Source organism: Ammospiza nelsoni, chromosome 11 (genome assembly GCF_027579445.1).
Source record: "Ammospiza nelsoni isolate bAmmNel1 chromosome 11, bAmmNel1.pri, whole genome shotgun sequence".
Classification (NCBI taxonomy): domain Eukaryota; kingdom Metazoa; phylum Chordata; class Aves; order Passeriformes; family Passerellidae; genus Ammospiza; species Ammospiza nelsoni.
In genome coordinates this window covers 16,859,852-16,887,569 of record NC_080643.1, presented here as the reverse complement: position 1 = coordinate 16,887,569, position 27,718 = coordinate 16,859,852, and the positions used below count along the sequence as shown (strand labels likewise).

The 27,718-nt window shown below is 50.0% G+C and overlaps 1 protein-coding gene across 1 annotated transcript in view; it reads right to left on the bottom strand.

Moving 5' to 3' along the window:
* The window catches only part of BSN (bassoon presynaptic cytomatrix protein), an 87,451-nt gene that overhangs the window by 30,943 nt on the left and 28,790 nt on the right, over window positions 1-27,718 (bottom strand). The window contains exon 3 of the mRNA XM_059480426.1: window positions 10,943-11,746. Coding sequence (XP_059336409.1) covers window positions 10,943-11,746 — 804 coding nt within the window. The remainder of the gene's footprint in view (window positions 1-10,942; window positions 11,747-27,718) is intronic.

Sequence of the window (27,718 nt, the reverse complement as noted above, 5' to 3'; positions counted from 1 at the left end):
CTTCTCAGAATGATCACACATTTGATGGAGCATTTTATCCCCTGGAGGCTTCTAAATATTGCCTATGCTTTGTAAATATTGCAGGGTGAACACACAAGGGAAGGAAAAGGGGAAGCCCAAGCTCTGGAAACACCTTTCCACTTGTTCACAGGAGCAGGAAAGGGATAAAAATTGAAGAAGGAAAGGAGTGCAATCACTGCTGGATCAAGCATAAGCATCTTTGTTAATGCCCTGGCTTACAATTGCAATCACTTCTGTTAATAATGGCACCTCCTGGCTCATCCCTCCTACGCTCCCAGGGGTTGGAAAGGAGCTACTTTACAGCCTTATGTGAAGAAAGAGGCTATGGAAGCATTGGGGTTTTTAAGAAATCCTGTCTCACCACCAAGGATGCAGCATGGCTTCTGTCTGCCCAGAGGAGCAGCCGCTCTTAGGCACAAAAAGCCAGGGACACATAGGAAAAGGAAGCTGTTTCAGATGAAATGACAGGAGCAGGGATGATGATCTGTGCTGAACGGGTTGACTGAGGGCCAGGAATGAACAGGGAGTGGAAAATGGAGGGACATGTCATTCCCTCTTCTGCTCTGTGGAGAAAATGCAGATGGAGGAAGCCAGGATTCACAAGGTCCTGTGGCAAGGCTTTTAAGGAGTTAAGAGGCAGATGAACTCCCTGGAGGGGGTCAAAGTGCCTGTTAAGGTTTGGTACCCAACTCCTCCTCATGCCAGGATGTGGGTCCCCAGAAGCCATGCAAGAATTTCCTCTGGGAGAATAGAAAATTAGTATAAATAAATAAACAAACCTATTTCTAGCACTTTGCTACCCAGCACCTGCCCTGGGGTGCCACATGGAGACCCCCTTCTAAAAGTGTCACACCTCCAGAGGACAAACTATCCTTGTGAAACATCTTCCTCTCAACTTCCATAGCAAATGTCAACCAAAAAGGCATTCAATCATGTGTTTCCACTCAGTCCCTGACCCCTGTGGCAGAAAAATCATTGGAAAGATGGCTGTGAGGTGGCCACAGGCCACACTAACAGCTCCACAACTGAGACTGAGAACCACTACACATTACTGGGTAATGTAAGAATGAAACGTTGCTCAAAATATCCATTCAGAGACCTTCCCAGGCTCAGAGTCCCAGTATGCTTCAAAGAATGAGCCTGCTTTCATTTTCTATTTCACTTTGGTGTTTATTTTTGCTTCAGGCTGGCGCCATCCACCTTCCCCAGCTCATCAGCCCAGTAACCAGGCCAGGGGGAGGAGGAAGGAGCAGCTCCTTAGTGCACCTCCCTGCTCCATTCAGCTTTCTGCCTTTCCACATGCTGTGAGGTTTTGTGCTTAAATTAGAGGCTGAAGAGCCCTGGCTCACAGTGCTTGCTCCTCAGTGCTGCCCAGCAGAGGATGGCTGCATGCAGGGAATGCTGCACTGGAGCCCAGCTGAGTCCTGGGCACTGCAGCACTGCAGCACCCCGACTCCCACAGCAGCATTAATTATACAAAGCCTCCCTCTCCACCACAGAGGAAGGCTTTGTTTCACAGGAGAGCAGAGTTTACACTGCAAAGCAGGGAAACCTGAGGAGAGGGATGATGGTGAGTGCCCAGCTCCCATCCCACATCTCCTGGCAGTGCCACCTGATGGGACAAGCTTGCGTCCCCCACCAGCAACCTGATCACCCCTGTCCATGGCAGAGGGATTGGAACCAGATGGGCTTTAAGATCCCTTCCCACCCAAACCATTCAGTGATCCTATGATTTAATGGAGGAAGAACAGGAACACCCAGCTGGCCACCTCCTGAGCAGTAATTTTTAACCACACCAATAATGCCATTTCTTTCCATAGAGTAAATGTCATTTCTTCCCTTGCCCAGCAGTGTTTTCTCAAACAGCCAGTACTGTACTCCCTGGGAGATGGGATCTTATTCTCACCTTGCATGGCTCACCCCAGCACATGTGGGGAAACAGAGCATCCCAGCACACAGCAGGGCTGAATCCTGAACTGCACGACATGTGGAACACTGTTAAACCAGGGTGAGCCCCTGCGTTGGCTGGGTTGTGGGTACCACAAACTGTCTTTCAGGTCCTGCTGATCCTTACACAAGGACACAGCCTTCAATAGCACACACTCTGATAAAGGCTTGGACTTTTATCAGCAGCACAGCACCAATGTCCTTCCAGTGCCCCAGCTGCCCATGTGGGCTTGTCCTGCCCAAGGACTTTACCAGCACAGTTTGGATGTGGCAAGAAAGGAATCAACATAAGAGCCTGGCCTGAGCTAGCAAAACCCATCCCCAACAATCACATCCCACCATCAGCATTCCCACTGGATTCTTCCCCAGCATGCTTCACCACTGGCAGCCCCTCTCCTCACTCTCATTTTGTTCCAGGGACCTTTACAGATCCTAAAGTCTGTAGGATACAACTGCAAAATGCCACTGGGCTCAACAGGAAAATGATGGTGCTTTGGTAAGTGGATCAACACCAGCAAGCTCAGTCTGAGATGCTCCCATCTCAGCTGGAAAATTGAGCATCTCCACTGCAACCCAGCCCTAAAGCTGTCTCCTCCTCAGCCCACTCAGAAATCCACTGTTACAAAGCCAATTAAACGCTCGATTAAGTGTCCCAACATGTTCCCAAATAAAGCACTAACATGGCATGTTATTAAAAAAAATAGAAAGAAGAAAGATCCAGGTTGTATAATGGTCTGTGAGCCCATCAGGATAAGCTGTGGCTGCTCACAGGGGTGGAAATTGGAGCTGAACAGCCAAATCCTCTCACCATCTCCACTAAAAGAGCTGTTTCTCTGCCTGACTATCACAGCTTTAGACCAAGACTCTGATTTAAGTGGTCCCACCATCCTCATCATCTGCTGCTGGTACCTGCTCAGGGATGCTCAGGAGAGTTCCTGAGCAGGTACCAGCAGCAAATGATGAGGATGGTGGGACCACCTAAACCAGAGCATGCTGCTCCAAAGGATCCCTCCAATCCAACTCTTCCCCACACCTTTTGCCTTTGCAAGTGCAGTGTCTACCACCAGCTCCACCAGGAGCTCCTGCTGTGGCCAACGGAGAGCTCTAGGACACACACTAGCTCCCACACACTCCATGAAGCAGCCTGGATTCAGGGGTCAGTGCTGCCATGTCCCACCAGATCCCAAGGAGCCATCTCATAAAGCTGACCATCACAAACACGGTCCAAGCCCCTCTGACCCAAGCACTCTGTCTCTCAGGGTAGAGATGGCAATAACCTCCTGATGTTGGTTATTGATGTTGGTTATTCCCCCTGCACTGGGGACTGATTCTGAGCTTCTTCAGACACTCAGTGTTCAATGCAAGGCACAGCAGGAGCAGGAATGAGTGTCCAGGCTGTCCCCATTCCCCTGAGAGCTCCATGCCTCCTCTGTACCATTGCCCTCCTCTTCCCCTGTCTCCCTCCATCATCTCCTGCTCTTTGCTGCAGCTCGCACAGCGTTAGGAGGGTGGCACAGGAAGCCCCTCACCTTCCCCCCATGCCAGCTGTGAGTGAGGTGCCCACTGAGGTCTGCAGCAGCTCCCTGTGAGCTCCTGGGGAGCTAGGAGGACATCTCTGGGCTGGTGCTGCAGGGGACAGCAGTGATACTGCCCCAAGCAGCAGAGAGGCACAAGGCTCCTCCAGGCACAGAGCTCCAGGGCTGCCCCGCCAGAATGGCTGCTGGCTCTGACTTGAGCAGCAAAGGCAGAAAACCCTGTGCTAGAACCAGGTGACCTGGATTTTGTGAATGAACTGGGTATTTTTGCTCTCCAGTACATATATTTATGAAACCCTTTCTAATATCTATAAAACACTATGGCAGCTTTAGCTTGTCCTGCTTCCTCTCTGTGCTTCCACTTTGCCTATTTTTACTGCCTTCAGCCTTTCATGTGCACAACAGTGACTCTTTTCAAAGCTTTTCAAGGTCAAGAAAGTCCCTAACAGGGTGCATTAGGGCAGTTATTGATCTTCTCTCAGCCTTTCCCAGAGCTGTTCCAAACTGTGAAACCTCAGTCAGGCGATGGAAAGTTACTCAGGCCCTTCCCATGTTGGTGAATTTTAATATTCATGGCACCCAAGTGGTGAGAATATCCAATCCAGTGTCCTTGCAGTGACAGCCCTGTATGGCTGAGTCCATGTCCCTGCTGCAAGGTCACTGTCCCTGTCTGTCTGCCCAAGGATGGTTTGAGTGACTCTCTGAAGGATGAGTCTGTGGAAGTTTCATGGACAGAATACCATCACCCCCGAGAAGCAGATCTGCAATGCCTACCAAAATAAGCATTTGCTGGGAAAAGTTGTCAAAGTTTAGCTGGGGAGAACAACTGCCGTGAAGACCTATTCATGTTATATGGGCAAAAAGCATTTCCCCAAGTTTTTCCTTGTCACTTTCTAGGAAACCATAATCAATACCACAAGGATGAAATTTCACCACCAATTAAAGCAGAACCCACAGCGGGGTGGTGGCTCCAAGAGCTCTTACAGACTATTGACAAGGACATCTGCAGCGGAGACTCAGGTGTCACATCTGCCCTGCTGCCACCTCAGCTCCAGCACCACGGGCTGGCCCAGAAGCAATCCTGACCTCCCCAAAGCCAAAGGGCTGCCTGTTGTAAGCCCAAATCCTTTGACTGCCTGAGCCACAGTGAGCACTCAGGCTTTGATCCTGACATATCCACTCACTTCCCAGCAAGACAGCTCTGGAGACACCTTGGCATGCTGGCCCTAGCAGCTTGCTAGCCCAGGAGCACAGCAATACAGCAGGCAGCAGCTCCAAGTCCTAGGGCACATTAAATGTGCTCTGGAAAACCAGCCTGGCACTGGGGAAGTATGGTTCACTTCAAATATATCTTCATTTAAAAGGCAGAAATCCTCTACTTCACTCAGCCACTGCCACTCCTCTCAAAATAATGTTCAGTTTTATGAAGCATTGAAAACAATCTGCAGTGTGGGCAGTGGCTGCCTCAGAAGTATCAATCAGCAGGGTCCACATACAGCTGACATTTGTCCCTTAATAATATAATTGCAGCTAAAACAAGAAAGGAACCTGGAGCTCTGGGCTTTTTTACTGATTAAAGAAAGGAACAGCAGTTCTTAATATAACTTTAAAGTGGCCAGAAGCTGAGAGCAGGCACAGCAAGACAAACCCCAGTGTGTGGAGCAGTCCCAGAAGTTCCAAAAACACAGCCAGCAGAAGACAAGAGCCAGCAGCAGACACAGGGCTAACTTCTAATGGGGCTCTGCAGAAAATCCAGCAGTGAGGTCCAGCACAGAAACATGGACTGCATGATGCTCCTCATCACCCATCAGGTGGGAACCCACTCCTAATTCAGACTTGTCTGCAGGGTTACAATGAGCCCAGCCCCACTCCAGCCCCGAGTCTGCAGGAGGAGCTGTTGGGGAGCCCAGTGCTGCCCAGCCCAGCAGCAGGAACCAGCTTAATTACAGCAGGTTCAGCAGCACAGAAAACTCCTGAGTCACAGCGAGCTGTTAATTACCAGCCTTTAACAGGATTTGAGGGCTCAGGCCAGCGACACCGCCTTCCTTTCTCGTGCAGAGCTGCTGTGCAGAGCTCTCAGTTTGACTTAAGTTTATGTGACTGACCCAAATATTCATACCCTCGGGGCTGGGGTATTGTTTAAAATCATGATTTCTGCACAAAAATCTAAGAGAAACCCAGCAATTGCTGCACCCTGTGCCCTGCATCTCTGGCTACCTCTTTCTCCTGCAGAAATCTCCAGGGTCCAACCCCCTGCTCACCTTTCAAGAGTGGCACTTTGCTCTTCCTCTTGTCCCTGGAAAGGGGACGGGGCCATCCTAGCGCCCATCTGAGCTCCAGGGACACTGCCAAGCTGTCACTGCAGGACACTCGACTCAGGGAAAACAGCCTCAAAAGGGTGACTGACAACAGCTGCTCCCTGCTCCATCAGGAGCTGCACAACATGTCCCTGCTGCCCCTTGAGCCTGGCAGGAACAACAGGACACCAACAGGACCTGGATTCCTATGGAAAAATGATGCCTGAAAACTTTAAGCCCCGTCCCAGCTTGTCACCCACCCTCCCTGTCACCCTCTGAAGGCAGGCAGCTCTTTGGGAAGCATTTCTGGTCATGCCATGAAGGACACAGGGCTCTCTGAGAAGGAGAGCTGCTGGATGCCCAGCACAGACACCTGTGCTCCAGAGGGCAGGTTCTTCTTCAGGCACACATATCCTGCTTTTCTGCCCTGTAAGGAGGGGGGAATGGCCCCAGACGCCAGACCGGGGCTGGAATTTCCACCCCAGGACAGTGCTGAGCTGGAGGCTCTCTTAACCCCGCTAATCCTCTTTGCTTAGGAGCTAATTACATTCCCAGCGAGAGCAGGGACCCTTGGGAAGGGGGCAGGGAGGCAGGGCACAGTCGGGAGTTGAACTCAGGCTCCTCCCGGCAGCCAGGGCAGGTGAGGCAGGAGCCGGACGCTCCTCCCTGCTCTCCTTTTAGCTCTTCTCTGAAACGTATGTGCCGACACCAAAATAATTTTGGCACAAACCCTTTCCTCGGCTCTCCTTCTCTAACCCATCCCCCGGCTGCCGGCAGCGACACCCTGTTCTGCACAAAGGCTGATCCCACGGAGCTTTTTCCATCCCCCTGGAGTCTGTTTTCCAGGAGCTGCCGCGGCTGCCTCTGCAAGTAGGGCGGGTCAGCCCCTTGCTCAGCATCAGCATCTCCGACCTGAGCAGGGCAGCAGCCCGCCCTGGGGAGCTCTTCTGCTCAGGGACCAATTTTATACAGCAGGAGCTTTTGGATCGTGATGAAAAAAGAGGTCTGGGGCTTTCCAGACAGAATTTGATACAGTGATCACAAGCTCTTGCAAGAAATCCTGGTTTGCAGCTGGCTGCAGGTACCAGGGGAGCAGCAGAAGGGGAACATGTCCCATGAAGGGCTCAAGCAAACACTGCTCCTGCATCCTGTGATACCACATCCAGGATAATCACAGAATCCCAGATTTGAAGGGACCTTAAAGCTCATCTCATTACACCCCTCTACCATGAGCAGGGACACCTGGACCAGGTTATTCAAAGCCCCATCCAACCAGGCCTTGAGCACTTCCAGGGATGGGAGGTCCACAGCTTCCCTGGGAAAGCTGTTCCTGTGTCTCACCAACATGTGATAGGCACATACTATATTATATATGCATATAATGCATGTAATAAGGAGCACAAGAGCATCAACTGGTGAGATCAGACAGGGCAATACAGCAGCACCACCTATGACAACCTAAGTGCTATTAAAAAAAAGGTTATTTTTACAATGGAACCAAGGGGAAAAAAAAGCAGTTTTAGCATCTGGATGGGGTATGGTGAGAACCACAAATCAGTAAGAGGACCCTCCTGAGGGTCAGGTGCCCACTGGAGGTCACAGCCTGGCACCTGGGAATCAGCAGTGCTCTGCAGTGAAACTTGTCACTGCTCCTGTTTCAGGCTGGTTAATTAGGCAAAGGGGCATCCTGCCATGTTTATTTAGTAACACAACATGCATAGTTCATTAATACAAAACCCCTGGAGTCAATTGGGGTCAACTGGGGTTACTGGGAGAACATCATGCCAGCACAAGGCCAATCATGCTGCAAGCCAGCTCTTGCCAGATCACTTGTTCTCTCAGCACACTCTGCCATAAACAGGACAGATTTCCTATGTCCCCAGCAAAATGACCCAGCACTTGGTCTTCCTGCAACAGAAATCTCTTCCCTTCCTGCATGGCACCAGGCTGAGGCTGTAGGGAATTTGGGAGAGTCCCAAAGTGTCATCTCTGGCTTGAGAACAGCTCCTAGTACTGCTCCCAGGATGCAGCTCCTGGAGGAGGTGTGAGGAGGTGGGAGGAAGCTCCAGGCACCTGTACTCCTGGTATTTCACATAAACAACTTATTTAGAGCTGGGTAACATGTATTATGGCAAGCATGAGGAAGTCAGGCACGCTTTTGGGATTCCTCTGCTGGTCACCTACAACTTCCAGAGCCATGGGCCACCACAGTCCACACACTTCTCCTGGGATGTACTGCCAAAATGCCACCCTTATCCCTAAACTCTTCACATGCCCTAGGCTTCCAGTTCTCACCAGCACCTTCTGATCATGCCCACCAAGACCCAAAGCCATAGGAAAGCCAGCCTTGCTGGCAGATCTTCTGGAAACTCTGGGCTCAGAGGCCCAACCCAGCTTCTCATGGGTGGGATACTCTTGGAGCATCCTTCACCTGCATAAGCATCAGTTTACAGCAATAAGGGAAGCACAAGTTACCCCTTTCTTTGGGTGGCTCAGCACCTATGCAGCTCAGCCAATGAGTTCACAGAAACCAGCACTTTTAGTATTTTCTCCTCTTTTGGTAGGTTTGAGTGCACTTGGCTGAACAGAGTGCTGGGGAGGAGGCAGCTCCTTGGATACCTCCCCAGGCAGCTGCACAGGGTGGGAAGGGACGGCAGGGACACAGAGCCTCCAACTCCATCTTTAGATCAGGAGTGGGATGGGAATGAAAATACCATGGCTATAATAACACATTTTTCCAGGGAAATCAGGAGTTTTAGGGGGTTGCAAATAGGGGCAACAGCCTTCCCCGCTTTCTGGAAGTGGCAATACAAATTTATTTGCAGGAAACACATGGTTTTAGCACTATTTTCCTACAAAACTCCATCCTTCTTCCAAAAACCAGGCCACTGTGGGCCATGCCCTCTCCCTCCCTGTGGCTGATGCTTTTTGGGCCCAGGGTGAAGCCTTGCCCAGGCTCCAGGGGTGTGTACAGATGATGCTGCCAATCTCAACCACAGTTCATGCTCCTCTGCACTTACCAGACTTGGGATCAAATCCCTCATTAGTTTTCACACAACTTCCAAGGGCAGCTTATAGCCAAGGTCCTAATTCATCAAGCAATTAATGGATCAAGCCTCACTACTTCAAAGAGTGAGTTCTGGTATTTGCATGAACCTCAGGGCTTGGGACAAGCCCATGTGAGCTGAAGGCAAAGAGAGATCAGACCACAGAGCAATTTTCCCAGAAGATCAAGCAAACCTAAAGCCCAACCACATTAACAGACCTTGCAATGCTTTCCTTTCCTCAGAAAGTTTTTGTTAAAAACATCTACAGCCCAAGTGTTGCACTTCTTCCTCAACTCTTACAAAAATAAATCCCATGAACCAACCCAACCATGCAGAGCTGCACAAAGGTTCAGTGTAAAGGGAAAGAAAACCCATGACAGGCTGGGTAGGATCTTGCTATGGGTCTTCACTCTGTGTGAAGGCTCACAGATGTTGCAGGGATGGGCTGCAGCAAGAAGCACTAAAAGGAGCATACATGCCAGGGTGGGTTTGCCCAAGGGTGTCCAAAGGCATTTGCTCAAGAGCTCTGGCAACCTGGGCAGAGTCCAGCCTTCAAAATCTGAAATTTGATCCCAGGTGTCAGCTAGTGACCCTGGAGACAAGGGCTGAGAGAGCTCACCTTTCCCTGGTACATGCAGAGATCACCCCCGTTACTGGCTACAACCCAACCCCAAATTAATTCTCTAATTAATTAATTAGCAGCCGGGTGCCAGGGAGCGTTAAAGCCTTTTCACCAATCCATGAGCTTCCTGAAGCCTGGGAACACACTGCTGCCCAGGGGGAAGCCAACACGGGTTCAGCCCTACCCAAAGAACAAACACCAGGACTCTTTCCTCACTCAAGCCCCCGGGGCAGGGTGGAGGCAGTGGGGGAGCAGCAGCAGGAGCAGAGCACTGGCATTGCAAACAGCATTGTGTACACTGAAATGGCCCTTTGGGGGGTTTACACCTCCACAGACACTCTGGGAAGGCGTCTCCTCCACTGCCAACGTGACCATGAGTGGAGCAGCGGCAGCAGCTTCAGGAAGAACAGAAAATTACTGGGTGTAATTGAAACTGCAGGGAGGAGCTAGGGACATAAAATGTAATTATCTGCCATGGAACACATCCAAGATTAGCAATCCTACTTATGGTCATTTCAAGTTCCCATTAACTTCTCCATGTGCTGATGTTATCAATTCTGTGTCTTAACTGTGATATGCAGCACTTCCAGGAGCAAGGCCTGGGCCTCCTCTGGTCAGGGTCTCAAATCACTTGTCCAGGAGGAGGTGAAGGAAGATGTCCCTCCCTAGGTGCCAAGGTGGAAGGGCTAGGAGGATGCTCCAGCTGAACCTGTTACACCACTCTACTCTCTAGGCATCAGTAGCTAGAACTGGCTAAGGTGCTTCTTTGGTGCTTGGGAAGATGGTCTGTGTGGGCATCACAATTCAGAGACACTCTCAACTCTAACAGGTAAGACTGGGTGGATTTCAGACCATCTCAGCCACTGTTCTCCTCTCCTTGCACTCCATCTCAGCAGGCTACAGAATTCACCATCCAATTTACATCCATACAACACTGGGCATCCCCACATCCACCTTATTCACAGCCCATTCCATTGTCCTGCACCCAGGCTCCTCTTGCTGAGGCCCTGACACTTTCTTCCCCTGTATCATCTTCCTTGCAGCCCCACCATTTGAGAATGCAGGAGCTGCAGAACATCCCTCATTAGCCTCCTCTCCAGTCTGCTCAAGGCCTCCATCCACAGCAACAGGAGGAAGATACAAGTTGGTGACTCGCACTTGCCTGACCTCACCCTTGGACACCCTTGGGTAGCAGTGAGCACTGCTAGGGTGCCCTTAACAACAGTCATGCCTTGTTCTGTTCCTTGCATGAAATCATTGTACACACATGAAACCCATGTCTTTGCCAAGAGGTGAAGGACAATGGACTCCAGCCCTGCAGCTTGCCCCAGGAGGAAATTAGCTTCAGCAGTTCCTTAAAGGCGTTTTTATGTCCCTTTGAAAGCAAGCACTCCATCTTCTCTCCATTTTAAGCAAGGAGAGAGGACACACCCTTCCTTGGATCAGAAGACACCCACCCCGCCACCCCCTTACCTCCACGAGGTGAGGCGTGGGGTTGAAGCCGCACATGTTGCAGACCTGCTGCCGGCAGGTGGTGCAGGTGTTGTAGTTGGGGGGCTCAGTGGAGCCCACGTTGATCTCAGCCTTGCAGAGGGGGCACGAGACCCTTGCTTTCGGCACTTCCTTTGGCTTGACACCCTGCTCGGCCTTGCCCGGCTTCGCCGCCGCGGCACCAGCCCGGCCCTGCGCCCCGGGGGCTTTGGGCCCAGCCTCTTTGCTGGCGTCGCTGAAGACAATTTTTGGAGGCACTTTGCCAGGAGACGGCTGGCTCGGAGCAGGGGCCTCTGGCTGGACAGACATGAGCGTGCTGGCCTGGGTCAGGAGGGATGCCCCGAAGCCAAAGAGCTTCCCTGTGAGCCCCTCCTGGGGCTGCTCTGGTGCTCCAGCCCCGGGGGCCGGGGCAGCAGGCTTTGCCCCCGCATCTCCCGGCGTCTTTCTCTGCTCAGAGGGGGAAGGCTTGGCTTGCTGATGCTGCGGGGAGGCCCTGGCCTGATGCTGCGGGGAGGACCTGGCGGCCTCCTGAGGTTTTGGCTGTCCTTGGCCGTGCGGTTCCCTCTGCGGCGTTGCGGGCTGAGGTTTGGGTTGCTCCTGTGGCTGGGGGCGGGGGGCTGGCGGGGTCTTATCTGCAGCCGGGGGCTGTGGGTGCTTGGCTGGGGACTGGGAGGGGGACGGTGAGGGGGAGTGCAGCTGCTGCTGGCTCTTGGAGCGAGGAGCGGTGGTCATGTCCATCCCCAGCGCCCGCTGCATCTGGCAGTTCAAGCACAGCCATTCCTTCACCTGTGAGACAAGGAGAGGACAGGGGCAGTGAGTGATGGGTAGGTGCAGCTGCCTGCAGGTAGCCCCAGCACACCCTTACCTCTCCCCAAACAGACCCCACATAGCCACAGGAATCAATCATCAGCCCCTGAAAGACATTTTGGTACCATGTTCTTCAGTAGCAGTACCTTGCAGTCAGGGCAAGCAGCCCCCATCTGTCACAGGTACCCACGGCACAGCATGCCAGCGTGAACGCCAGCTTTAATTAGCCTTGGGTTGCTTCCAAGGCTTCTGCTGTGAAGTGACTGCTTGCCATGAGGCTCTGCCTCTCCTGGGGGAAGAGGGGCCTTTCCCAGGGCTCATAGCTCCACCAACTCCCCAAAGCCCATATTCTCCCTCCTGACCAGAGATACCAAAGAGAATAGCCAAGGCCAAATGAGGAAACACCACTGTGCCATGCTCAGCGCTTCCCTGGGGCTAGCAGAGATGGATTTTCTGGAATCAGTGCAATGATTATGATATTCCATCTCAAAATTTGGCTCTGGAATGCTACAAGGGAGTGCAAAGAGTGCTGCTCCTTGCACAATGCATCTGCACTTCCAGGAAGGGAAGTGCAGGCTGGGGAGCAAAGGGTTAATTTTCACTTTCACCAGGATGAACTTTTGCATGCAAATGAAAAATAGAACAGTTCCCTGGCTAAGTGGTGATAAACGAAAGACTTTCCCCATGAGAGATGTTCCCTGTGACACACTAATGTCTAAATTAAGTTAATTAAAGAGGCTGTAGAGCCTTTCCGTATGAGGAATCACCAGGATGCTCAGCAGCTCCACAAGCATTAATATACAGCACAGTCAGCAGGATGGCCAGGTCTGCTTGCAAAAGACTTCTCCAAGACAAGCAGCTAAGGTGGCAGAAAGGACCAGAACATTCCCAAAGAGCAGCACCCAGGACAAACAGACACGGAGCCTGGGAGGGGCAGCCCCCAACAGCTCCTGGCCCTTGCACTCCCTGCAGGCTGCACATCCCACAGGCCTGCATCCACTGCACGAGGTGTGGATTTTCCTGCTTTTCATTCTGGAAGCCATCTCTTCATTCCAGTGTTACAGATCACCTCTAAGGCTCAGCCTAATCCCCACTGCAGAGACATTAATCACCTTGCCCAGTCCTGCAGCTCCAGGTCTGTGTGGCCTTTTGGTCCTACAGCTGGAGGCATGGGTGATTCATAACCTGGCCACAGGGCTTTTCCCCCTACACTCCAATCACACAACAGGCACATTTTAACCTTTTTCTGCTCACAGGAGCTGCCTGCAGAGATGCAGTTGGGTGTTATTGTAGGTCTCATGATGGGACACAATGACAAGTCCTTGAGAGGTGAGGCAGATAAGCCCTAAATCCCTTGTTACAAGTCTCCTGCCCAGAAGGGTTCTCATAAATGCCAGCCTTCAAATAATAACTTTTAAAACTGAGGAAATTCAGATCAGCTAGGAGAGATGGGTTCAAATTCACGGGGGTGGATGAAACCTCCACCTGCCCACCGCACCCCTTCCCCTCTCTGCCCAGCACATGCTGGGTGCCAAGGCTTGGCATTGCCTCCAGCAAAGCTCTCCCCATCACCTTACAAGCCTGGCTGCACATCAGCTCTGTGCCTTTCCCAGACATCCCTGTACTTGATGAGCTCCCACGCCACTCTCTACACCAGCCTCCGCTCGAGTCCTTCCTTGGAGCCGAGGGAAAACAGCCTCAATTTTCCCCAGCAATTTTGTGCTACATTGTCGTTTCTCCAAGCTGTTCCAAAGGAGCCACATTATATTTAGTCCCTGAAAATAGTACTTTAGTTTTTATAATTTCTTAGGGTCTCGCTGTCTCTCTTCTGACATCCAAAATTTCTTGTGTTATTTTTGCTTTCACACCCCCTGGAATTTTTCCCCACAGTTCTATTTCAAGAGAGTGTCTACCAAAATCCCATCAGCTTTGCCCACCATCCCCATCAGCTCAAATTAAGGGAGAACCAATCCATTCTATTCAGGTTCTTGTTCCCAGGATGCAAGAAATTCAAATCTTCCCTCTCCACATAATCTCCTTACCCGCACTTTAAGACCCTTAGTGAGGTGGAAACTGAGGGAAGAGGAGTTCCCCTCCCTCCCTGTGCCACACAGAGCCCCCCACTCTGCCCTTGGCCAAGGCTCCTCCAGGAAAGCCCAGGCAGTGGGAGGCACTGTGCCTGGGCCACAGGAGCTGGGTATGGCTCATGGACAAGCCCACCAGGACCTCCCTCAGCTCAGGGCTGCAGAACAACGGGATCATTGTAAATGTCTCACTTTTCACAATGAACCTACCACCCAGACAGGAAAAAGCCAGGGGGTGTTTAGATGGGATAGGAGCATCCAATTGCCCTTGGTGACTTGGTGAGGAACTGCTGTGGAACATCTGTCCTGGGGAGCAGGAGAAAGCTGCAGGAAATACAGTGGGGTGTGAGCTCCCAGAGCATGCATTTGAAATGTAAACTGAGTTGGGATTATCACAAATTGCCTGGCCGGCCTCCACTGATGCAACTGATGACACACCGTGTGGGTTACACAGATCAAAGACAACTTAAAGGATGCTGCAGGGAAGATAGCAGAGGAAGGGCTGAGTTGTCTTGCCAAAGATCCTTCCCCCAAGGAGGAGAAAGGAGAAGGGAAAAGCTTGGGTGATAAAGAAATAGTAGGAAAAAATCATTCTTTTCATACTCTTTCCCCCTATTTCTCTCTACTGTTTTCTAGGCACCTTCCCCTTGCATGATGAATCTGAAGCATTTAGAGGATGGTGATGCAAATAATTAAATAATCCCATTCCATCTATTTCTGTGTCCTGTTTGCCCAGTTCATCACCAAATCAAAAGTTTCAGGGGTTGGATTAGTAAAGATTTACACCCAGACTCTTCCTAGAAAGGATGGGAGTCCATCACTGGGTGGAGATGGAAGAGATGCTAATGAGACAGATATGATGGACATGCTGTAATCACTGTCCTGGAACATTTGGGAACAAGAAGGATTACACTCATTATGAGGATGAAGCATTTCCATCCTATTAGCAATCGAGAAGAACATCCAACAACATCTACCAGCACCAGAAGATATTTAAATTTGGCAGAACTGAATAATTTTGCATCCAAGAGCTCTAAGAGAACTAAGAAAACTGCTGTGTGCTGATGTTCATTTTTAAGAGGAAATTTTAGTAGGCTGAAGAGTCTTCTGCTTGAAGAAGGCAAAGGTATGGCCTGCAGGGGACAGGGAGACAGACATCTGTCCAAGGCAGAAAGTGCAGAGAACTGAAGGACACACAAATATGCCCATCAACATGGGTTTAGGAAAAATAGGTCACAGCAAAGCAAACCTGATTTTATTATCTGCACATCTGATATTAGTAATGCACAGAAGCAATATCCTTGATGTCCAAAAGGTGTTTTGACCTAGTATTGTATGACATGCTGACAAAAATAAAAAGCACTATATAGAATATGAATAGTGAATATGCTAAATGGATTTCAGACAGGTTACCTGGCTGAGCTGGGGGTAACAAGAATTCACCACTGCCAAGGTATCATCATCTCACTACAGGCAGCACCACTCACACACAGGGGGTTTGGTAAAACAACAGGATCAGAGTGGTTTTGGTTGGAAGGGACTTGAAAGATCATCTTGTTCCAGCTGCCCTTATATTAAGTATCGATGAAGATGAGCCTCTACTGCCTAGCAAACCTGTGCTCAATCCATGCAGGAAGCCTGGAGCTGGAAGCAGGAGTGAGGAGGTGGCTGAGCCTCCTCTCCCAGCACCAAGGGACTCCTTCCAGAGCCCTGCGCGGCTCCACACCGACATTTTAAGGAGATTAGTAAAACACTGCGGGAGATGCGGGCCGGATCTGTGAGAGTGATTCCAGGGATGCAGAAAATGTCTGAAATGAGAGAAGAATTGAAGAGGTTGATCTTTTTCCTTTATCAAAGAGAAGATTAAGAAGTGACTTGATTACGATATAGCAGCACATTCAGTGGAAACAATATCAGGTACTAAAAGGTTGTTAATTAGGCAGAAAAAAGCATAAAAAGAACTAATGACTGGAAGCTGAAGCCAAATATATTAAGCATCACTTTTAACAGCAGATGTTTCTAACCATTAAAGCAAATTATACACATGCTGTTGGGCTCAGCAGAAGACTCGGGGAGGTAAAGCTTGCAGGCCTTTCATCTATAGGGTATTTTGTGCCTGTTCTGGTCTCACAAGCTTTGATAGCTTGAACCATCCCATCTGTATGGACATTTGGAATGTTTGTGTCTGACACATGACCTGCCCTAGCCTCCATCCAGTTCCCAACACACCTACAACCACCAGCCTCACCTTTTCCACCACAGAGCCCTCCAACACCCCAGAATATTCCTCAAAGCCCCCTTCCAAATCTTATTATTCCCCAATGCATGGGTAGGTCAGCAAGTAGCAGTGCTTGCTGGGTCACAGCTGGCAGATGTGCCTCCCCCCTCAATGCTGTCCTGTGAGCACCAACCATTTGCAAATCCTGTTAGGAATGAAAACTTTCCAATCAGCGTTTTCTTTTAAAAAATTGCAGCAGGAATATCCACAGCATGTGCTGGCTCTGCCCAATGCAGATTTAAACATTGATAAGAATTATAAACTGAATATACATATACACACACACGTATAAAATCACAGGCATGGTGGGCTAGATTGTGACCCTCTGAAGAGCAGGTACATAAGGGAGACCAAGATCTATCCCTGTGCACTGTGTTTCCAAATCATCCAGAAAAACATCAAGAAAAGCACACGTTTCAAAGGGATCTGAAATGATACAGACACAGCTTGAGTCTGTAAGGCTTCTGCAGTTATTCTAACACCACTATTTTAGGAGACTATGTGAAAATAGCCCATCCCCAGTATTTGTTACCAGGAGATGTGAGGGAGTGCTGGTTATGTGCAGGTTGTTTTGTTTCCCTGTGGTAAGACAATACAGCTCTAAAAGTATCTCGAATATAGAGTTCAGCCTTTGCAGTGGGCAGAAGCTTTAAAATGAGCACTGTAAGCAGAAAAAAATCGTAATTGAACATCCAAGATATTTTCACGCCAAAATTTAGGATTATAATTAAGAGCAATTCTGTCTTTGCTGAGGGTTGTTTATTTTGGACCATTTGGAGGTCACCCAGGATGTTATCCTACTACAGAAGAATAAAAAAACCAAAATGGAGAGACCATATTTAGATTACCATATTTATGACTTTGGAGATTTGAAATGGAATGGTTCCTCACCAGCTCTACCCATTTAGACCTCACTGAAGCCAAAGCCACTGACCTTGCTAGCTGTACACCCCCATGTCAGAGGAGGCCATTGGGCTCAGGCCCTCTGACCTGCTTTAAACAATCATTTTAGACTTGGAAGAACAGGTCCCAAGTCATCTTGAGTCCAGCATGATCAATCCCACCCAAAGGTGACCATTTCGGACAGGACAGAGAAAAGAAGCTTTGTTCAGCAGAAGATACAACCCACACTCATCCTTTGGCATGAGATGAGATGTACAACAAGCTGAAAAAATAGAAACCAAGTTCATGGGAATTCAGAACAGAAAAGGAATGTGGGTTTTCTCCGGGTTGCTGAAAACCTGTGTATTCAATAATTCTACAAAACTGAAATCCTGAAAAAAATTCCCTAAATATGTTTGGGAAGAGCATTACAGGGTGCCTCAGGCAGCAGGTCTTCAAATCCAAGAGCCCTGATGGGCCCCTTCCCCAGATGAAGCCACCCTCCAGCAGATGCACCCCAAGGTCACAGCTCCCTCTGCCTTCTGCAGGCACCAGTATGAGTGTAAAAATAACCCCAGCTGGAACTGGGTAACGAAGGTACTGTGCTAATCAGACTAACAGAGAGGCTCAACAGCAGGATCACTGACTGGATGGAGACGGGTTTCATTCATGGCAGCTACTGGCTTATCCTGGAGGAACACTGCAACAGCCTGGCCTCTCCCAAGAGCTGCCAGTGCCCTGTCTAGAGTGTCCTTAAGTGTCTTCAGCTCAGCAGCTCTGCCTGCACATGAAGAATGTTGTCTCACAAAATCAGCAGTCAGCGAAACGTCCCTTCCATCCGTGCCTGCCAGGTCCAGTCCCAAGGAGCTCTCTGGGGGGCACATCTCGTGTTTTACTTGTCACACTGAGCTCAGCCAAAGCCACAGACACACTGCAATTAAACAATATCCTGATCCAAGGGAAGAGGCAGAGCTAGAAGGCAGCCCTTGGCTAGAGAACAGAAGGAACAGCAAGTTGTGGGGAGCTGGGATACTGCTGGGAAAGCAGGAGGTGGGAATGGCTGCAGGAGAGCAGGGAAAGCTCAGCAAATCCTGGAGCAGCTGCTGATGCATGGAAAAAAACTAAAGGTACCATGTGAATCAGATTTCCTACACCATCCCAGACTGGAGTGCATGACAAATATATACCTTTATCTGAAGTTTTAAGTTTGTTTTATAGCAAAATTAAATTCTCTCTGGAAGTGTTTGAGGCACAGGTTGGATGGGGCCCTGAGCAATCTTGTCTAGTGGAAGGTGTCCCTGCCCATGGCAGGGTGTTGGAACGAGGTATCTTGAAGGTCCCTTCCAAGCCAAACCATTCCATGATCCTGTGCCATGGAGCTCATGTGTGAAGGGCAGGAAAAACAGCCCTGGTTGTTTGGATCAGTGCACAGCTCACATGCAAATGCGAAGAGGAGCCTGCAAAGCGTCCCGTGGAGGCTGTGATGTGGGGTATCAGCCAGAGTCTGACCTGAGGGGCACAGATAACCACCAGGAGATGGGGTCTCCTGAGGTGCCTTGGGAGGACCACGAGCAGCCCAGGGTGCAGGAGCTGTTGTGTGCCCAGGGCCAGGCTGCATGTCAAGACATCACCACAATTCATGCCTGCATCCAGGTGGAGAGGAGGCGGATGCAAACATGCAGGCAGCGTGGGCTGAAGCTTCCTGGTCCAAATCTAAAGCACAGTTTGAGGAGAATCCAGGGCTCCAGAGAAAATGTGCAATTAGGACTGTTTCAGCACTTAATTGACAGGGGAATTGGTCACAGAGGCACTGAGTCACTTGTCAAAAAGGCCACCTTATGCTCATCTTTATCTTCAAACATCTCAATATAAATAAAATCTAGTCCTTGGCACTCCTGCCCAAGAAGGGGAAGCCACCGGAGCCGTCAGTAATCATCCTGCTAATGCTTGCCAGAAAATAATCAACTTGCTCGCTTGCTGGCGAGTGAGAGGAACCAACCCCCAAACTCATCTCCTTCCCTGCAAATAACAGATGGAAAAGTGCGTTTGTCCAGAGAATCGAGCTGCGAAATAAGACAGTGCCATTTCATCCTATGAGTCACTTCTCAAACAGTTTCCTTTCTCTGCTTAGCACTCCCTGAACCAACCCCAGGCTACTTGAGCACATCTCCTGTCTCCAAAGGGTGTCAGGAGGCGCTGACCCCCACGAGGCTCTGCAGTTTCAAAGACAACCTCCAGCACCTGCACCTCGCTGCTTGGTCCATCTTTCCCTGCACCATGCAAGCACGGACACAGGGATGAAGCACACGACCAAAGGAAATACCTGCACGCCCAACAGCTTTGCAACTAACCTCGATCCGCCGTCATAGGCAGGACGGTGCTCCCCGGCAGCATCCCCCATGGCTAGCTCCTCAGGAAGTGAGAGCATCCCCTCCTTCACTGCTTGCCCTTGCTGGCAGAGAGGAGCAGATGGGCAGAGGAAACCTTTCCAGCGCCAGAGCCAGCGCTGCTCCTCTGCTCCCCCCGGAGTGCGGGTCCCCCGCCAAACAAGGCGCTGCCTAGCTAAGCAAACCGGCAGTGCCGCCGCCCCAGGCAAAGGGACAAGTCCTTCCAGTTCATTAGGGAAGGTTTCTTGTGCGATTTGCTGCCTCACTAGCTGCTGTTTAGACAGCCTTTGTTCCTCGTCCGCAGGAGCGCATGAAAGATTTGGACGTCTGTACGTGCTGGGAGGATGCTGCTCCCTGGGCCGGGCAGGGCGCTCAGCCCGGGCTTCAACCTCCCGAGCGAGCTCTGCACGCCGAGGTGCTCTAAGTGCAGCCCCAGGTCCCTCTGGCTCCGTAATGCAGGATTTCCACGGGAGCCCCTCGGCCAAGGAAAGCCTAATGGCTTGCTTTGCCTTTTTCTGCTGCTGCTCCCGTGCCCTGCCGCCAGCCGAAGGACGGACGTCCTGAGTAACAGGAGCCTCCGGTCCTGCTCACTCATTGTCTCCTGCAGAACTAAAATAGCAGCCTGGGAGGGAGCACAGGAGCTCAAAACTTTCCATTCCCTGGTACCTCCTGCCCAAAGAAGAGGAATACATGAGACCACGGGGCTCCTCGGGGTGTCATGTGCAGCAGCTATGCAATTCACAGCTATAATGCTATAAAGAGCACAGGCTCTCCCAGTAAATAGACTTGGAACAGATCAATTTAAAAGCAGCCCAGTTTCCTATTAGTAACACAGAATAAAATCATCCATTTACTGCATGGCTCACATTTATTCAGCTCTGAGTGGTCCCTTGCTCATGAGCTTCCAGCTCCTTTGGGAACCCTCCTGGACAGCTACAGCAATGGGAGATAATGGCTGTAGCTCAGGGACTAAACTAAACACTGTTGAATATTTAAAGGTCCTTTCACCCCCAAACTTTGCACTACCTTGGCGGCATCAACATCTGAGTACAACACAGCAGTGATGAGGGCAGAGAAGAGCGTGATCCTCTGACCCACATGTCTAGGATGGAAGGTTTTAAACACTAAAAACAATTCTGGTGCTGGCATAAACAGCCCAAAGTGTTTTCAGAGACAGGGTTGCAGACCTGATGTTATGGTCTCACACCTTCTCCAGACTGAAGAAGCCAAGTTAAGTCTAATTTATCCTGAGCTAGTGTGTATTTATGAGTGAAGCCACTGGAATGAAAAACTTGTGTGAATGAACACATCATAGTGGATCAGTGCATCAAAGCAGAGTGTATCTTCTGCCTTTCTTTTTTTCTTGTTGTTGTTATTCTGGATTAAATATGTAACAAATGCTCTTGCAGAATTTAGGGCCTGAAGATAGACAAGCCACTGCACAATCTTTTTACATACCTAAACAGACTTAATTGCTCAATTATTCCAGATAAACACGATAAGTTGCCTGTCATGAATAATTTATAATCCAGCTAGCCACACAATCTGTGAAACACAAATCTATGGCTGCAGCAAAAGAAATGCAAGCAGATGCCATGATCCCAAGACATCCTTCTGAGTACTAAATGCTGGTCAAAGGAGCAATAGGCTGCCCAGGGCAGGTTTGATCTTCCACAAAACCCTCTGGACAGGCCAGACGTTCACTGGGTTATCGTTGCTGAGAGGATGCAATTATTAACAAATGGAACAGGGACAAAGTATGGGTGTGCACCTTGGAGGAGACAGGCACAGCACACCCCCCTCCTGTTCATGGTCTGCGCACAGCTGGGTGTCCCATACAGCCCTTCCTGGGTTGTACTGGTTTCCCAGGAATTGCATCATATGGTGGGGATGAGCTGCAGAGCTGCAGTGAGGCACGGCAGGATGCAGTGCTGCAGGATGGAGGCCCACAGGGCCTGCCACAAGGGACAACACTCAGGGTGCCAGGGAGGAGATAAGGGAAGGAGCACTGCCAGGGGGAGGAAAGGTCCCATCCAGCCAGAACTTACCATGCTTGGATAGAAGAGTCCTGAGAAGGCTACCTGGAGGGAGTCCAGAAGGAGGGTTAATCCTAAACCCATGACAAAGCCACCCCAGGCAGCTCCTTCCCAGGGCAGAGGGGAAATGAACCAGGCAGAGGGGCAGGCAGCAGCTCCTGGCTCCAGTGACCCCAGACAAATGCAAGGGGCTTTCCCACTGGGCTCAGGGCCCTACCACAAACCTTGAGCCTCTTTATGACTCTCTGAGAAGCAGAGGAGAGGCACTGGGTAGATTTCCACCAGCCTGGACACCCCTTCCCAGAAACAGCTTGTCCAGTCACTAGCTACCTAATTTAAATAAATTAGAATAGGTTTTTTGTGTTGGAACTCCTATCCCTGTTCAAATATACCTGGACATCTAAATACACCTGGCATAATGACATAAGTCATTATCTACTAAATAAAATTTACATGAGAATCTGCAAACAATCAGTTTGCATAGATACCTGTAAATCCACATCACTTTTAATTGGGGTTTTATAGCTATTATTATTATTATTTTTATAGCTATTATTTAGCCTTGAAGAAGGGGCTACTTCACTGACAGCAAGTCTACAAGAGCAATCACCCTGTCATCAAAAAAATAAAAGCTAGTTGCAAAGCAATATTAAAATTGGTCATTCAAATCATGATTTGATGAGAGTTGGAGTTGTTCAGCCTAGAAAGAGAAGACTCTAGGGGCCTCTAGAGCCCCTTCTAGTACCTGAAGAGGCTACAAGAGAGCCAGAGAGGGACCTTTTACAAGGACAGAAAAACAGGGAACAGCTTCACACTGACAAGAGGGCAGGAATGGAGAGGATATTGGGAAGAAATTAATTACTGTGAGGGTGCTGAGGCACTGAAACAGGATGACGGGGAAAGCTGTGAACTTCCCATCCCTGGACATGTTCAAAGCCAAGGTGGATGGAGCTTGGAATTGCCTGGTTTAGTGGAAGGTATCCCTGCCCACAGCAGGAACTGGAATGAGATGAGCTTTAGGGTCCCTTCCAACCCAAACCATTCCGGGATTCTAGTCTATGATGTTTTGCTTGCTGAGCTGAAGTCAGCATTGTCATGGAGATCTAAACCATTACACTAGAAAGGTGAATAAACTCTTAATGAAAAAGAATCCTGCTACTTGAAAGATTGTCTTTTCTGTCACAACCCAAGCCAAAATTTGAAGTGACCCCATTCAGGAGCTTTCTGCAGCCTTCCTGAATGGGGGCCCACAGGATTACCATAGAGTAACCTGCTTAGGACACCTCAGCACAACTGAAAACCCTGGGCAAGCTTACAACAAAAGCCAGTTTAGTTCAGCTCAAATAAAGGGTCAAGTACTCAACTGCAGTTAAGACTACAAACTGCTACAAAAGAGAAAAGCACTACAATAGAAATCACTCAGGTAAAATACCAAAAATAATGCAGAAGCAAATGCTCTTCTAGGGCTTCTTAGCTTTCCTTTGAAAGACCTCCAACAAGCAGCACACAGGCAGTGCCAGCTGCAGTGCTCCATGTCCATCCAGACAGCAAGAAAACTAGAGGAGCAAACTGCACAGTTCAAGCTGATTTCACCCTGCTTTAATTTGCCCCAATGCCAATCAGAAACCCTTCTGAAGAGAAACACTAAAACTTCTTGTCATGCCCTGACTGTAAAGCCAGGTGTAATCACCACAGGACTGACTCTGATGACCCACAGGGCTCATTTTTTGCAGGTGAGACAGCAGCAGTGACCACAGCTCTCCTCATTTTGGGGGTTCAGCTGGAGAGATCTTGCCTCTGATGTTCAAGTATCATGCATCAAAACACCCAGCTGAACAGTGGGAGCCAGGCTGACTGCAAGCAATCAGCCCCAACCTGCCTCAAACCGGGCAGAGAAGGCACAGATTGGCCAGCAAGCGGCAAGCAGCAGGATCCACGCACCAGGAGGGAAAAACATTTGATATCCAAATAAACACCACCTTCCCAATAGCTTTTATCTGCCCACAGCCTTGTCTGTTGGCGTGGGCTGACTCCTGGCACACTGCAGAGAAAGAAAAGGAGGAGCAGGTCTGAAGCACGGGGTGCAGCAGGCATTGGGATGCGGCACAGCGCGCAGTCCATGGGGATGCTGCTCTTTGGTGCACAGTGACCCGCTCCCAAAGGGTGAGGGTCCTGCCATGCCAAGATCTTTGCTTCCCAGCAGGATGCAGGCTGGATGGCACTGGGCAAGTGCCTGCAGCTGGAAGACACGGGAAAAGGAATTGGATGGAGAAGAAGGGTGACTTGGGGTAAGAGCCTGAGCTGGCCAAAATCATTAGGAAGGGCACGGAAGCTTGCAGTTTTTACTGTAAGAGTGACATTGCCCAATTTTGGCTCTTGGTTGGAGATCCCTCAGTGCAGAAGAGCTCTTCAGAGTTCTCCACATGACATGTCATTCAAAACCATCAGATCATGAGACTTTTTTGGGCAGAACTGCAAAAACCTTACATTCAGGATCTGCATAAAGCATTGTTATTCCAACATCTTCCCCTGGTTTCAAAAGGGACTTAGCACCTGGAATTAGTTATATTTCAGAAGTTGGATTTTTTTTTCTTCCTAATTCAATAAAGCAGTAACAATTGTCTGCTGAGAGCAAGTAGTGGGATCCCAGAAGCAGCTCAAAGACAGATGGCAGCAGCAGCATGCCTGTTTGGGGATAGTTCTCAAAGCACTCTCCAATTTGAAAGCCACAATCATATCAGCTGGAAAATTAATATGGCAGGTCACAACATAAGGTAGAGTGTGTAAAAATAAATTTCAGGGCATTAACTGGCCTGGCCCAGCATCTTCATACTGACTTGGTACTCCCAAGAAGAATCAGGATTCATGTCCCAGTCTGCCAAAGGTCCCTTGAGCAGGCTGCTGAGGAGAAGATGACAGCACCATGCATGGGGTACAAGGGCTCACTTTAACTGGGCTTCACCTTTTGGGATGGATCCCAGAACTGTTGGTCTTGCACTTATATAATGTGCTCCATCAAATACTGAGAGTATTTGCTTTTTACAAAGCTTGAAAGGTTTTGCAATACATAGAGCATGTGGGCAAAACAGAGGCAGGTGAACCCAAGGACAGGCCTCTCCTACAGTAAGTATGCTCCTTATTTCAGAGGAATCCAGAAATACAGGTAATTCAACTCTTTCTCAGGTCCCCAGAGTAATTTTAACACAGACCACTAGTTTTTAGCCAAACCTCTCCACTAGACCTGGTATTTTATCTAGTGGGCATCATACTGAAAATAGAGGTTCTCAAGGGGAAAGGGCAGCAAGCAGTGCCTTCCAGGAGATCAGAACAGTCTTGTGGGGAGGAAGGGCAACATGGTATGCCTGTGAGAACAGGAGAGTCTGAACAGAACCAGTGAGCAGCTCAGAGCCATGACAAAGCTGTTTTTGGAGGAACCTCATATTCAAGGAGTCACAGGGACACACCCTTTACAGCTTCTAGGGTATTCTGCAATTAGAGGGGAAAAAACCCCAAAACTAAAACCCCAAGGGGAGCTTTCACTCCTAGGTCCAAGCTCAGCAGTGCCCACTCCATCCCACCCAGCTGGGTGCAGCACTACACGTGCAGCCCTGTACGTTTGCATCCTTAGCAGGCTTTTAATGGGGAACGCTTGCTGATCCTGCGATTCCTGCAGAGCTGAGCTACGAGCAGTGACAAGCTCGTTTGCTCTTTGGGGACAGGGCTTCAAATAGCTGCTGGCTTGTGGCAATTAAAAGGGGCAGAGCGCTGCCTGCGACTCCGGCAGCCGCGCTGTGACTGATGCAAGCGCCGGCTGGAGCGCTCTGATAAGGACTTGGATGATTCAGAATAATCTGGGCTTTGCTGAACAGATGAGCCCGAATGTTTGTGCTTCTGCTTCCGTCTAATGGGAATACTGGGCTGTGCTCATTGGAAAGGGGAGAGGTGGCTGGAGGTAGGAGGGCACCAGAACTTCCTCTCTGTAGGACTGGTGGGCACATCTCTCCTGCCTGCTGCTCAGGTCTCTTTCTTTCATTCTTGGAGGTCTCCAACTTGAGGATCTGGCCAGTTTGCTCCCTCAGCTTGGACATAGCAAGGGGGTGGCAAAGGAGCTGAGGAGGGAACAAAAAGTCAATGTAAAAACTTCTCATCCTGAAGGTTTTTTGCAATGCTGCTGCACAAACAGCTGGGCTCAATTAAGATACAGGAGATGGGCATCAAAGTGGGCAGGGCAGGGAGCAAGAGAGAAAGGGGAGGGACACACTTGTTGTTCTTCAGTCTTTAAAAACAACTTCTAGCTGGTGTAGTGCTGCGTTACATACATGCCTTAACTCCTGACAAACCTTTAATCTCACCAGCCTGCTGCATAGTCTACTCCCATTCCATTAAGATCACATTTTGCTCCCTGGATTTCCAGAGCCATTCTAACAATTTGGCTTTGATTTACTCAAAGCAGAAAGCCATGCCACCGGCACAGTCTATTTACAACATAAACTGACTCCAGAATGGAAATATCCCCCCTTTGGCTGTCCTTGATCAAAAGGTTTGTAGCTGAGATAAAACACCATTTAAATCAGAGTTAAAACAGTTTTCACAGTCTGTCAGCACCATACCCCTCAGATCTGGGCTGTCCAGCAGCACAGCTACATACCATATCTCTGAAAAAAGCTGGGTATGGCAGGAGGGTGAGGTCTGGGAGCAAGGCTTGAATTAAGATGGTGAGAAATACCTCTGCAGGCATAACTGCTGTTCCACAAACACCTGCACGTACACAGGACTGCTTTCAGAAATCTCTGAGGCTTTTCAGCCCATCACACTATGTAAATCCCTTTTTAGCATCTAAATGTGACCATGGCCAAGAGACAGGGCCAGAAAGAAGCAAGGTGGTTCATTGTGGTGGGAGCCCACGCAGCTCTAAAAATAGCACTGGTGATCAGCTAAATTCAGGTTACAAGAGACACTGACAAGATGCCACCACCTCTGTCTTTAAGGACCAGACAGACCTTGTATGTCACCATAATTCAAGGTGGGAAGAGCCATGTCACAACATCTCCTGCGCTGGGGTTGTCCCACTGGGCACCCCTTGCTGCACCAAAGATGCAGACCTGGGACAGCGCCGTAGGGGTGGGTGCAGAGTGGGTGCTAAAGCGCCTGACACCCTCCATTACAACCACCCTGCTCTCTGCAGCTTGTAGAAAGCCCGTAAATAGGAATGAATTCAGCTAGGATTAACTCAATCCCCATCAAAGCACTGAAAGCTCTTGAAGTTTCCTCCTAAGCGCTCCCCGAGGCAGCGCAGCGTTCCGGCAGCAAGCACACACCACAGAGCGGGGCGCACAGCGAGGGCTGGGCTGCACAGACAGCCCTGCGCAGCTCCGGCTCTGGGGCTGCGGCGTGTGCGCCAGAGGAGCTGAGCGACTCCAGCACTGAGAGAATTCACACACTCGACCCGCAGGAAAACCTGGAGCAGCACCCGTGTGAGCAAAATATCCCCATCCACCACCACGGGCTGTAAGGGATCCTATCCCTCTGCCCGGGGATGTTCAGGGACAGAGAGGGAAAGCAAGCAGGAGCCACAGCAAAGCTCTCAGAGACAGGGAGCCGCTGACTCGGTACCCTGCTCCACGATGGAAAGCTTGACAGCCGCTTCCAGTCCTCAGCTGGCTTTTCTTTTTAATGATGAAGTGATCTGGGAGTTGGAAGCCAGAGGAAAACCATGTCTCATCCAAGCAAACAGCTTGTTGTAACTTAATGTACCGAGGGAAGGCGGGCGCGGGGCTCAGCCCGTGCGGCTCGCTGGGCTCGGCATTTATAAAGCGAGAGGAAAGGAGGCCACTTCCCATCCCTCGGGAGGGCTCCTCTTCTCTTGCAGTTGTTTTAATTACCCCTCTGCACCGCAGCATCGCTGCAGCCCGCGGGAAGCCAGGCTCTCCCGTGCCCTCCGAACAATTTCACATGTCACCACAGCCCCTGCTGGGTCCCCGTGGCTCAGCCGGACCTGCCGTGAGCAGAGGGGACCCACCCTGAGCAGCACCAGCCCCCTCAGCCACCAGCAAGCCTTTAGCAGAGATCTTCTTTGACATTTTCTGCCAGCGAATTTTGCATTATTTGAATCATCCACGCAGAGCACAGCAAAAGGCGGCACATCGGGAGAAACAGCCAGAATTACTCATGAGCTTTTTCTTTTCACGGGCTCTAACTTGAATTGTGATCTGTCAAAGAGATGAGTCGCTCGTCATTGTGGATGGCTGGGAGAAGCTCCTGCTCGGGCTGCAGCAGGGGCCAAA